This window comes from Bufo gargarizans, chromosome 2 (assembly GCF_014858855.1).
Source record: "Bufo gargarizans isolate SCDJY-AF-19 chromosome 2, ASM1485885v1, whole genome shotgun sequence".
NCBI classification, from domain to species: Eukaryota; Metazoa; Chordata; class Amphibia; order Anura; family Bufonidae; genus Bufo; species Bufo gargarizans.
The window spans coordinates 503,203,875-503,216,482 of record NC_058081.1 but is presented as its reverse complement, the minus strand read 5'-3'; the positions used below and the strand labels follow the sequence as shown (position 1 = coordinate 503,216,482).

The window sequence follows — 12,608 nt, the reverse complement described above, 5'->3', positions numbered from 1 at the left end:
GGTTACTTTACTGATGGTATGGATTTTCCTTTGATAAATACAAAGGAGAGAAAAGAAAAATCTACAGCTCACAGCAGGGGAATCATGAAGCTGTTGAAGGCAAATTATGCTATTTGTACAGTATACTTTAGACAGAAAAGCCATATTTAAAATGTCAGGCAGCTAATACCAGAGATTACCATTTTCCTCACTGCCTACAGACTGGTAAGAGATGCTATTTATTTACTTGGCGGGCAGGCATTAAGCAAAGCTGCCACTTCTGTGCGGGCAATGTTATTTGTTTAACCTTTTCAGTGCTGTAAAATGCCAATCAGCTGTGGTAATAATTTAACCCAGAGCAATATCGAAGCATTTTGTTTTGACTACAGATTAAGATAAAACTGCAATTTAAAGGATACAATAAGAATTTTGTTACATAATTATTATCATCCTCATTATGGCTTATTATACATCATGATACAAAGGGTCTGTCCCAGAGGCGTCACTGATGCAGTACCCTACTAACTATGTTCCATTTACAATACTGGGATCTTATTGTGTAACAAAAAGGGCCCCCGGGCCTGAAAGTGGCCCCTACTTCTGCACCTTCTTTAGTTGTGTTCCTTGTCTTCATTCAATCTATGTAATTTTACTTCCCTTTTTTTTTTGCTGCATATAGTTGGTTTCTTTTGATCCTATATGTCAAATCTATTAGGAACAGAATCAATTCTAACCAAATCAAATTTGTCCTAAATTTAGTAAAAATTTGAGTTGCACCTGAATCTGAATTATTGGTGATTCGATTTGGATGAATTTTGAAGAGAGAGTGAAAAATCGATAACATAATATAAATATAAAAGTGCGAGACTAGAGAGAAAAATATGAGTCCTAGGATCCCAAATGAATCAGTTGAATCAAACCCAAATCAAATTTTGAGGGATTTGCTCATCTCTAATGCTGGCAATTAGGGGGTGTCCATTAATTCCCCATTATTATCTAATATTATCTAACCTGAAGGTGCTGGCCAAAAACTAATCCGACTGATGGTTATCTCTACCTGTATACACTTGGCAAAAAGATTGGATATTCTCAGCTCATACTGGGGGAGAGTTGGGAGCTCCCTATGCACAGTAAATTGTTGGCGGCCCCCCTGTAAATGGGGGGGGGGGGGGGGGAATTGGGCCCAAAATAACATTTGTTCTGCTTCTCTCTACATTTGCATAGAAGGCTAATGTCAATAAAATAATTGCTTCAAAATGTAATTAAATTTGAAAACTGTAAATTGATCCTGGCATCAGCGATATATTTTTGGATGCAACTTGCATATATCTCCTATCTACCTGTGCTCATATTGACTGATTGACTCTTAATTGGTCGTTAATGAAGGCAGCATTCTGCAGTTACAATATATTACAATTGGATATGGGTCAGAAATCTCCCCCCCCTACCTTCAGAGAAGGTAAAACGCATTAGTACGAAATCAGAGGATCAGGGGAAGTGCTGATTTTGCACAAGAGGTGCAAATGGAGCTTTGGTTATGAGCATAAAATTAGAGTCTGCTCACCATTAATCAGCCCAGCTAATTGCTATGCACGGCCATTTGCCATATGGTGTGAGAGACAGCCTGCTTCCCCTAAGATGAAATTCTCCGTAACCAGACATGAAATAGTGAAAGCCCTCTGTTTGGAAATGGCTTGTTTTAGAGATTTAATCCCTAAACAACTTTCTGCAGGGCTTTCTGTCAAGACTAACAGCACAATAAAGCTTTGCATTTATGTGACAAAGGGAGCAAATTTATGGGCTATTAAAACATTCCTATGGGTAGCGGCTTGAATTCAGATGTGGAGTCGGTTTTCGGGTGCGAGATGATTGGTTAGTTAACTAACAGGTAAGGAGGATCAAAGGTTCAAGTAGATTCAAGAGTCCTAGTCTTCTGGCAAGCTCTTCAATGATTTCTTGGTGGTTTCTGTTTCTCGGAAAGCTGGGTGACCATATGACTTCTACCACAGCTCTTTGGGGTTGTCATTTAGCTTAGCCTTTAAGAGTTTAAGCTTAAAGGGGTTGTCTTGACTCAACAAACGGCATTTATCATGTAGATAAAATTAATACAAGGCGGTTACTAATGTATTGGGTTGTCCATATTGCCTCCTTTGCTGGCTGGATTCATTTTTCCATCACATTATACACTGCTCATATCCAGGGGCTACGACCACTGCTGCAGAGCAGATACAAGGTGGTTGGACCAGAATCTGCTGCGCATGCGTGCCCATGCATGCTCCCACGTTCCCGGTCACCAGAGAGGCTGACGGTTTTTCCTATAGAGTGGAAGCACATCCACCGCGGCTGGAAACGAGCAGCGTATAATGCGATGGAAAAATGAATGAAACCAAGAACGGAAGCAATATGGCAAATTACAATACATTAGTAAGTGCCTTGTATTAAGTTTCTCTACATAATAAATCCTATTTGCAGAAGTGAGACAACCCCTTTAAAGGGGATGATCAGCCATTAATATCGATTATGATGACCTATTATCAATATCTGATTGACTGGGGTCCGACACCTAGCATCTCTGCTGATCACCTGTGAGACGAAGAGCCGGCGTCCATGTGAACGCTGCTTGCTCTTCATTACATTACGCGTCATCTCCTGTGGAGGGGGTACTTCTATTACACTGCAGTGTAATGCTTGCATGGATCGTTTCCTCCTCTTTAAACAGCTGACTGGTGGGGGTGCCAGGTGTCGGACCCCCGCCGATCAGATATTGATGATCTATCCTGACGATAGGTCATCAATATTAATGGCTGGACAACTCCTTTACGTTTTAAGAGTTCTGAATGGTAAATCAGTCCAGCTTTGTATGAATATGGCCCTTTTGCCAGTATGTTTTCATATATTCTTTCCAGGATTCTAGACAAGCTGGATCCCAAGATCTATTGGCATTGAGACTAGAGATCTCCAGTATTGTATTTTACATTGGATGTTGCCTTCAAATCAAATAATTACCTGGTAATATAAGTCCCCATGATACCATATTGACACCTCTTGTATTTTGACCAGTGGACCTCTTTATGGACCCAGATGACGGGTGTAGCTATAGGGGCTTCACAGGTAGCAATGGTACCCAGATAGTCTCTGACACCAGTATTATAAGTGGCACATGGTAGGTTGTGGGCCCTGTTACAGATTTTACATTTTGGCCCAGGAGCTTCGAGTTATGCGTCTGCCCAATGGCAGAGCATTAAAGTTGTATTCACCCTTAGAAGCAATTCTTCTATAGGAGAACATCTTTGTAATAATGGAATTCATATCTGAGGCATTATGGTCTCAACATTACACCTCTATGAGGGCACATTACGGAAGTTGTATGGATCCGTAATATGCCTAGGTGCATAACATTTAAGGCATGTCTGGCCTCAATTTTCCAAAGTTGGAATCCTGTTGCTCCTAAATTTCAGGCGTCAACTCTATCTGCCTTATTCCTTGGACAAACATCTCCGTCCCTGCCATTAAAGCATGTGGCCATCCACAAACTCTGTGTGTCACATATGGCACAACCTTGTAGAAATTGGCTACATTGTGTGAGAGATCAAGGAAAGATGGCTTTGATAGCGATGACTTTGTTGTACCCTGCAGGTCACAAAGTGGCATTAGTCCAGCTGGCAGGGGGTACCTTAGGTTAGAAGCAGGAGTGTCTGTGCAGCGTCTGGGTAAAACTCACAGAGGCTGGAACTTGAATCATTATTTATTACAAGTCAAAACCTTTCCACTGTTCTAGTCACCGGGACAAATGACTTTCCCAAATGAGTCGTCTAGTAAAGTACACTGTGTGTATAGTTTTATTTCACTGTAAAGATTAATGAAATATGCAATTGTCCCGGTGGCGGAAGGCTGAATTACCATGTTCTACGGAAAATGTGGAAGAGATGAATGCAAAAGGCTTCTACTATACAACGGTCATAAATCCCTGTTTCCTGTTTTAGCTTTTATTGTAATTATCGATTATGCATTTTTGTTTTTGATTCAAAATTTTGTAATGAGTTTTTTTCTTACATTTACAAGGACTGGAATACTTGCATGGTTTGCAGGGCGCTCTTTTCAGTAGCCCCCCACAGATATATACTATAGGGCGAATTTATCGTGAGGGTACTATTTGAAGTCAGTTTTTCTTTAGTCTGCACTGGTGTACTTTGCTATGGAAAGCTAAATGAAAGTGCATAATGAGTGGTTGTAAAGTTTTTTGTTGTTTCTTCAATAGGGAACACTAAAGTGGCACAATCTTACAATAGTAGACTGTATGTCTGTGTAGTTCTAGCCCTGGATTGTGCACATGTCCATATTATAGCTCAAGTTCTCAGTTGTCTGCATGCTGTAAGGCAGCGTCCTCAGAGGTCCATGTATTATACTATATTACCATATACCTATTATTTCATACAAGGGTATCAGTCTAGTGAAAAATGGTGCCATGTTCCTTCCAATGGCATATTTTAGATATATTCTCTCCTAGAAGCATAGGTTTAAGGGGAGAATACTTTAAATCAGAGGTTTGTGATGGTCCCAATGCTACGCTTTGTCCCCCGGACATCGTTGTGGTGTGGAGAGGATGGTAAAGTATGGTGCCCCCCAATGGGAAAAATGTCCAGTGAGTCAGGATTCGTAGTAAGCCAGTCGTTTCTTTACTGGAGGAACTCACATACAAAACAGTACAAGCAATGCACTGAACTGGCTTCTCAGTCTCCTCCCTGGCGGAAGATGCTTCTGTTCTGAGGAAAAGCCTGAGCTGTCTGTCCCTCTCTCTCAGAAGGCTGGTACCTTGGCCAAAGGGCTGGTGGCTCAGTTCTCTGGCTGGTCCTCTAGTCAAAGGGCTAGTGACTCAGGGTCTGTGGAGTATCTATGTCTCAGTGTCTTCTTCTGGGCACTCATGCAGTATGGCAGAGTATCTTCTACTAAACACTGGTCCCTATCTGCAGACCAGCAGACTCTTTTCTACTAAACATGGATCTCTATCTGCAGACAACTAGGGGCCCTTACTGCTCTCTTTTTATACAGTTTCTAACTGAACTAGAACCTTCTAGTGGGAAAGGTAGCGTGGAGAAGCACAGCCTAAATAGAAACAATGTTGCAATCTCAGTCTCCTGTGGACTTATACAGAGTTTCAACACAAGTCCATGGGAACGACTAAGCAGTTTTTCCGGACATAAACAAGTCTTTAGACGTAAACAACAGAGCTAAACCAGACAGTCAGAAGGTCAATGTATCTGGATTTTTCCTCTAAACCTTTGCATGGTCCCTTAGGCTAAATGCACACGATCAGGATTGTGTGCAGATTTTCTGCACGGATTTGCGTGTCATGTACATTGTATTCTATGAGAATTTGAAATTCTCATGCACAGAATGCAGATTTTTTCAGTGCGGATTTTAAAATCTGCAGCATGTCAATTTATTTTATTTTTCCTGTCTGGATTTTCTCCATTCACTTCAATGGGGACAGTAAAATACGCATGCAGAAAATTTTCACCAAATCCGCAACAAATCTGCACCAATTGATGCGGATTGACTAAACGGATTTCCCTGTGAACATCAATCATAGTGCAAGTTAACTCTTCAAAGTGCAATAAAGTAGGGAGTTGATAGCTTTGTGTAGTAGCAATAGGGGAAAATGTCCACAAACATCGATAGTCCAGTGCCTACAGCCCTGTAGTATGGAACCATATAAACTGTGCTGCTGTAAATCCTCTGTGTCATGTGAAAGAGCACTTAGGAAATAATTCTGCTATAAATCTTGTTGCAGACCTGTTGCGAATACACACTGATAACACTGCAAAATCTGCATGTGATGTGTTACATGCAAATTTCTAATTGGATTGTTCTACAGATTCACCATGTATTTCACTGTACACATTGCAAAGGGTGAATGTGTGGTGGATATCTGCTGCAATTACGCACCAAAATTAACATGCTACCGATTTGGAAATCTGCAACATGCTCTGATTTCTATGTGGATTTTTTTCTGCTATGTCTTAGGGCTCATGCACACGACCGTGTGCTAGCCGGGTCCGCAATGCACGGCCACCGACTGCGGGGCTGCCGGATGCGGATCGTGGACCCATTCACTTTAATGGGGTCCGCGATCCGCATCCGATGGTCTGCACCGCAAAAGGTAATGCATGCACTACTTTTTTGTGGTGCAGAGATACGGACAGAAAACGATCCAATCCATGCCTCCGTTCCGCACCGCACCGCATCTCCCGGATTGCGAACCCATTCAAGTGAATAGGTCCGCATCCGTGATGCGGGGTGCACACTGGGTACACATGGCTGGTGCTCGTGTATTGCGAACCCGCTGTATGCGGGCCCGCAATACCGTCACAGCTGGGCGGCGGCTGTGTGCATGAGCCCTAAATGCAGCATAAATTGACCAGCAGTGTGGATTTTAAATACACAGCATGTCAATTTGTGTTTCCAATTTCCACTACGGATTTCACCCTTTGCAGTACATAGGGTAAAATCCGTGGCAAATCCACAACAAATCTGCTTGTAACACATGCAGATTATTCTGCAAAGTCATTGCAGATTTTTCGGTGAAAATGTGATAAAATTGCCAATGGTAATTTCATTCCATATAGTGTAAATGTTGTGTGCATGCAGAAAACCACCGCGTTTACTATCCATAGGAATAGGAGCGATTCACTTGCATAGGAACATCAGCTGCAGTACCTGAGAGCGGCCACTACACCGGGTAGGGAGCTGTGCTGTTTCCGCTCCATATACTGTTCAGTTTTGGAACCTGCAACTGCTGTTAACAGCTGGTCGGAGGGGGTGCTGGGCATCAGTCCTCCATCAATCTCATACTGATGACCTATCCTATGTTGGTTCCAGAAAAACCCTTTAGTCTTCCAGATAGCAAAAATGTACATATCCTTTGCACAGTTTTTGTATTGTTCTCCTATAAATTGGGGTTCAGATGTGAATTCTATTTTTAGAAAACTATTAAAAAAAAGACACAAAATTGGTATTTAGGGGACAATTTACTCATTTCTCTGTGTCGCTCGTAGGCCTAATAAGCTGGTGGCTGTGCTGGACGAGGTAAAATGGAGTAATTAGCCCCCATGTGGCCTTAACAGGTTTTCTGACACCGCTTCCAGGTAGCTAGGATGCCGTTAATGTCAGTGCAATTTGAACCTGCTATCTCAATGAGGCTGAATTTGCATTACAACTATAATACTGAAACCTCCTCTTGTTTTTTTTTACTCCGCAGTCGCTGTTGTGATAAGAAGAGCTGTGGGAATCGGAATGAGACACCCTCCGATCCGGTGATTATTGACAGGTTGGAGCTGCTTTTATTTCTTCTCCATTGCTGAACCTCATTACAATGAAACACCTGCCCCATGCCGCTTCTCTGAGCGGGTGTTGGGCAGATGAAAGCAGCAGTGACGGTTGGGTACAGCACACTGCAGTGGCATTAGATGAGCGAGCACTCAACCATGTAACACCTTCCCTGCCCTTTATAACATCTGTTCCATAATGTAGCACATTCTCTAATTGCTTTTCAAACTTAATAAAGGTTCTTAGACCGATCATTGGAATTACTGTAAATGGGAGACGCCAAACACACGTTGGCTTTCATGAAACTACCTGGCTTTGTACTAATAAAGCTAGATGTCAAAAACCTTAAATACAGCTATATCTATGGCACACTATTATATCCACATGAGGCTTCACAATGGTGACTCTTAATGAGTACAGTAACTCCAAGATCAGATCTATTTAATTGCTATACCTACCTATATTTACAGAATTTAAAGGAGAATCTCGAAGAGGGCCACCATTGTAATAGAGGACATACATCAATTACAATGTCTATATAAATAAGCTGTTGCTATTAGTCAGGCTGCTCTACATAAATGCATCCCTCCCCTAGTCCTAATGCCCTGGCCAGTCAGCATTGTCATAGAAAACACTGATGAAACACGGATGAAGATACTGAGCCATGTTATAAAGGTCTTACCTGCGTTCCTCACATGTCTACTTTAGTCATTACATGTTTATGAATAACAATGCTGGCACAATTTTTAGCAATTATGCCTTGTGCCATTCCTCTGTTAGTCTTCCTGGAAATCTATAAAGGAAAATAATTCTGGGCATTACCATCCCTCAATAAGAGGTTCAGTAGAGTGTGGCCATACATGTTCCAATGCTATTGGCACTGATTGGAAAGCGCCAGAGCGTGTCGGGACAAGGGGAATGGTAACATCCAGTATTTTCTTGAGGAATAACAGGATAAGAACAACATGGAGTTCTAAAAAAGGGTGGTTAAGATTATTTTAATATACATGTATTTATAAACACAGACATGTCAGGAGAGTTTCAGGACCTCCTGAGGATTATGTTTTTCATCCACATCAATGTTCCCTATGAGAAGGCTGTCTGGGCAGAGCAGGGACCAGAAGTATTGTAATTAGGACTGAGGGAGAGATGGTGTTTCCTAAGGTAGTCTGGGTCAGCAAAATAGGATGTCTCTGGGGAAAGGGGAAAATAGAAAGAAGGTGGAATTCTTTTGGGAATTCTTATTTATCTATGCACAACATTACATTTGAAAATAAAATTAAAAGTCACTGGTGCTTTCATTGTGAGGATAACGTCCCCCCATTGCCAAGACATAGTCATTTTGTGGCCTCACCAATTTTTCATGAGAATACATCCTTTGAATCCACCATGACCAGTAGGATTTTGAACACTGACTATGGGCCATGGCTCCTGAACCAAGCCCACTCAACATATTTTGGGACTTTAATTAGCCAACAAAATGGCCATCTTGTTGGCAATGGGTGGTAGATACTATCATGTGACCTACCATACTGCATGTATTAAGATTTGGTTTATGTGGCTTTGATCTCAATTAGCTTTGTGTATTTCATATCCATGTCCTATGTACCTGATAGATGGATGTCTGGTGTTGGAGACCAGGTCTGTCTAGCTCATTTGCTAGAGTGTGAGGAGAGGTGGGTTTACACTACACCCTTCACCAAGAGAAGTTCTTGTAAAATGTGCTCAACCATCTTCTTTGTTGGTCTTGTCTTGCCTGTTTCGAAATAAAACATATAATAGGTCCTACCTAGCTGATTACATTTTTAGATGCCTGGTTAAGTAGGATCCATGGACTTTGGTGTCCTTGTAGTGTGGTTTTGGAACATGGACTACAGTATATGTGAGTGTATGAAGTGTAGTGAAGTGTAGTGGAGTGAAATGGAGTGTATTCATCTTCTTTGTTGGTCTTGTCTTCTGTTTCTAAATAAAACATATAACTCCTACATTGCTCATTAGGTTTTTTAGATGCCTGGTTAAGTAGGATCCATAAATTTTGGTGTCCTTGCATTCTGGTTTTGGAATATGGACAACAATATATGTGAGTGTATGAAGTTGTCTATAACGCTTGATGGTGGAATCTTTGTCCTTCCAACTCAAGTCCCCATTTGATGATGCATAGTAGATGAAGTATACGAAATTCAATATTCTTCTCTGACTTACTCACTATCCATGGGCTGAATTATGACAAAATAGTTACTTGAATGTCATCTATATATTGGTCGCTTCACTGAAAATGCTAGACAGAAAAACTGAGCATGCAACGTTTTTCTGTCCGGCGCTATTTGGCATCCGACATCACAACTGATGTGCCGGATATATGTGCGTGATCTTATAGAAAGCTATGGGATCAGTTCTGGCTTCGGTTCCCGTCTGGTGTTTTCCACTTCACACCAGAATGAGCTGATTGCTGGGCATAGGTGAAAGGGTCCTAAAGGTGCTCTTTTTGTAAGTGTTAAAAGTAGCCGTTGGCTTTCTACTAGGCGGAAAATGATCCTCTTTAATGTACAGTTTGTATGTTTTAAATTGATATTTTGTTTAGCCATTTTACGCATTGGTTTTCATTAAAGGGGTTGGCTACTTTCTGGTCTTTGTAAGATGAGTATATGGCACTTACTAATATAGTCTTTGTTAACGGTGTGTGCCATTTTCTATATTTCATAAGGTGTTTCCCTTGTTTGCCAAGTCTTTTGTGCTGTCCACACAGAGGTCCCATCTATAAAATGGCTGCTGATAGAGGGTCATGGTACCAGCCAAATCATCTCTATGTGATGCCTACTACATTCAAATACATTGTTTTAGAACGGAGGAGGCTGGGTTATGTGTCACATGACTCTCCATCACCAGAAAGTGATCAACTACTTTAAATTTATATGTGTTTATCCAAAAAGAATTTGGACATAGATGAGACAAGACAAGACGATAAAGTCTCTGATTAAAGGGGGTTGTGTGAGATTAGAACAAAATGGCTGCATTCTCCCAGAAACAGCACCACTTTTGTCCATAAGCTGTATCTGGTGTCGCAGTTTAGCCCCATTCCAGTGACTTCTACAGCTGATTTGAAAATCATGTGTGAACAAAGCTGATTCATCTTTTGGAAAATATTTTATAAATGTTCATATTTCAGTATAATATATGCTTCTGTACAAGGGTCACTGTACCAAAAAAACTGATGCCGATATGGGGCCAATAGAGAGAGGAGGTCCCAACCTAGGTTTTCCATCTTCTGGTTCCTAATGGACAGTGATTCAAATTTTCCGTGGGCACTGTAAAATAAAAAAATGTTGGTCATGCTGGGATGGTGCAAAAAGCTCCAAAGTGGGGCCCCTTTAAAATTTTAGCTAAAGGACCGTCTCATGTTCTCTTTACTTCTGTGTTGAAAATAGGTCAATGTGTTGATTTTAATTCCCTCATCAACGTTCGTACATATATATATACACATGTATATGGATCAATATTATATAACTAGGATTAGTTTATTAGACTATTAGTTTTCTGTTTACATTTTCCAAAAATGAATTAAAAAGAATGTAATGAACTTAATATGTCGTTTTCACCCAGTACGGGGGTAGCTACCCTGATCCATTCATGTAAGTGCACACAATATATTATAGGTTAACTTGCTAGAATGTGAAATATCACAGTCCAAAGTTGTTGTGTTATTTTTTTTTTCCCAAATGGCCTTGCTGGTTTATGGAATGTGTCTGTCAACGAGTAGGAATGGTCTGTGTAAGGAACTAATCTGTGAAAAAATCCCTGGAGGAAATGGCCTCAGCTCTAAGCAAATCCACTGTATCCCCATTTAACGATAAAATCTGAATTATGTCAGAATGGCAGTTTGTGAAATATAGTAAAAAGTTAAGTGTTTTTTTATTTTATTTATATCTTTAAGTAGAGCACTTTGTATGCTCTAAAATATAAAATATACAAAAAATCCTTTAAAGTATTCTGTGAAAGCAGTTATCTTCTATTGTTGGTCTTATGGTTTTAAACTAGAGAATACAAAAGATTTGGGAACGTAATAGTAAGCAAATCAGTGTATAGATAGATAGGTAACATATAGATTGATGGATAGATAGACTGAAGTAGATAGATGTAGATAGATATTTATTAATTTCAATTAAATAAAAAAAATTCTCTACTTACAGTATCTTCTCTTGACAATATCAACCTATTAATCTATTTACTTATCAAACTCATATCTATCTCCTATCTATCGTATCTATTTATCTATTGTCTATTTCGCTATCCGTGTTTTTAATATCTATTTATACCTATCTTTCTGCTGTGTATCTATTATATTATATTTTATATATATTTTTTATATTATGTATTTGTCATCATAGTTTACTGTTACTAAACCTCTTATCACAACTTTCTTTTTCTACACTGCAGCTCGTTTTCCACCTATTATTTCTGTTCCCGGCTTGTTTATTATTTTTTCCTCTCTCCTTTCCCTTGTTTTACACTGGGTAGTTATTAGTTCCTGTATCAGGCTTTTTCCTTCTTTTTAGTTAGGCCTTACGTAATTGGATATATCGTCGCACTGTCCTGTTCTCATTACTGGTCTCTGTGTATTAACCCTCCTTTGAGTGTAGAAAGTGTACAGTGCATTAACAAGGACTGACAGTAAAGAGGCCTGGATCAGTAGGGCGTGAAATTGTTACTGTTTAAGATATGCGGCCTTTTTTACAACTAGCAAACTGAATCAGCTTGTTAATTTTGTTCTGTTTTATGTAAGATTCTAAGGATTTCTGTAAAATATTATAGAATATATTGTTGATTTTTGGGGCATTTTGTTGAATTATTATTATTTTTTTACATTTGTACCATATGAATAAATAAGTTTATAGCATAGCATGAGCAAAAACTGATCTTATCTAAGTCTCAATTAAGAAGAAAAAGAAACATTATTTCAATTTTGATTTTCAAATATGTTTTGATTTTTGGGAAATGCATTTCCTTTTGTAAAGTTTTTGAATTACAAAATGCGAAATGTATATAGCTGGATTTTCTAAAAGGTTGAAGTAATCAACAAGAGGTTAGAGGGAAACATGATGACAGCTCTTAGCACCTTAGATGCTCTTTTATTTCCTGTGCTTAAAGGGGTTGTCTACGTTGGACAATCCCTTTATGTATGAAGAGTTCCCGATGTCAGGCTGATCACAGGGTGTACCTGCAATCTGTAATGGAACCTCGCAGCAAGTATTCAATTTCCTTGCAGTGCCACCACAGGAGAAACAAAGCATTACACCTGTCCGTTG

The 12,608-nt window shown here is 39.9% G+C and overlaps 1 protein-coding gene across 4 annotated transcripts in view; it reads left to right on the top strand.

The window, feature by feature from the left end:
- The window catches only part of EBF1 (EBF transcription factor 1), a 333,883-nt gene that overhangs the window by 27,361 nt on the left and 293,914 nt on the right, over positions 1 to 12,608 (top strand). For all 4 annotated transcript variants that reach the window (XM_044281258.1, XM_044281256.1, XM_044281257.1 and 1 more), the window contains exon 6: positions 7,238 to 7,306. In XM_044281258.1, the coding sequence (XP_044137193.1) occupies positions 7,238 to 7,306 (69 nt within the window). The remainder of the gene's footprint in view (positions 1 to 7,237; positions 7,307 to 12,608) is intronic.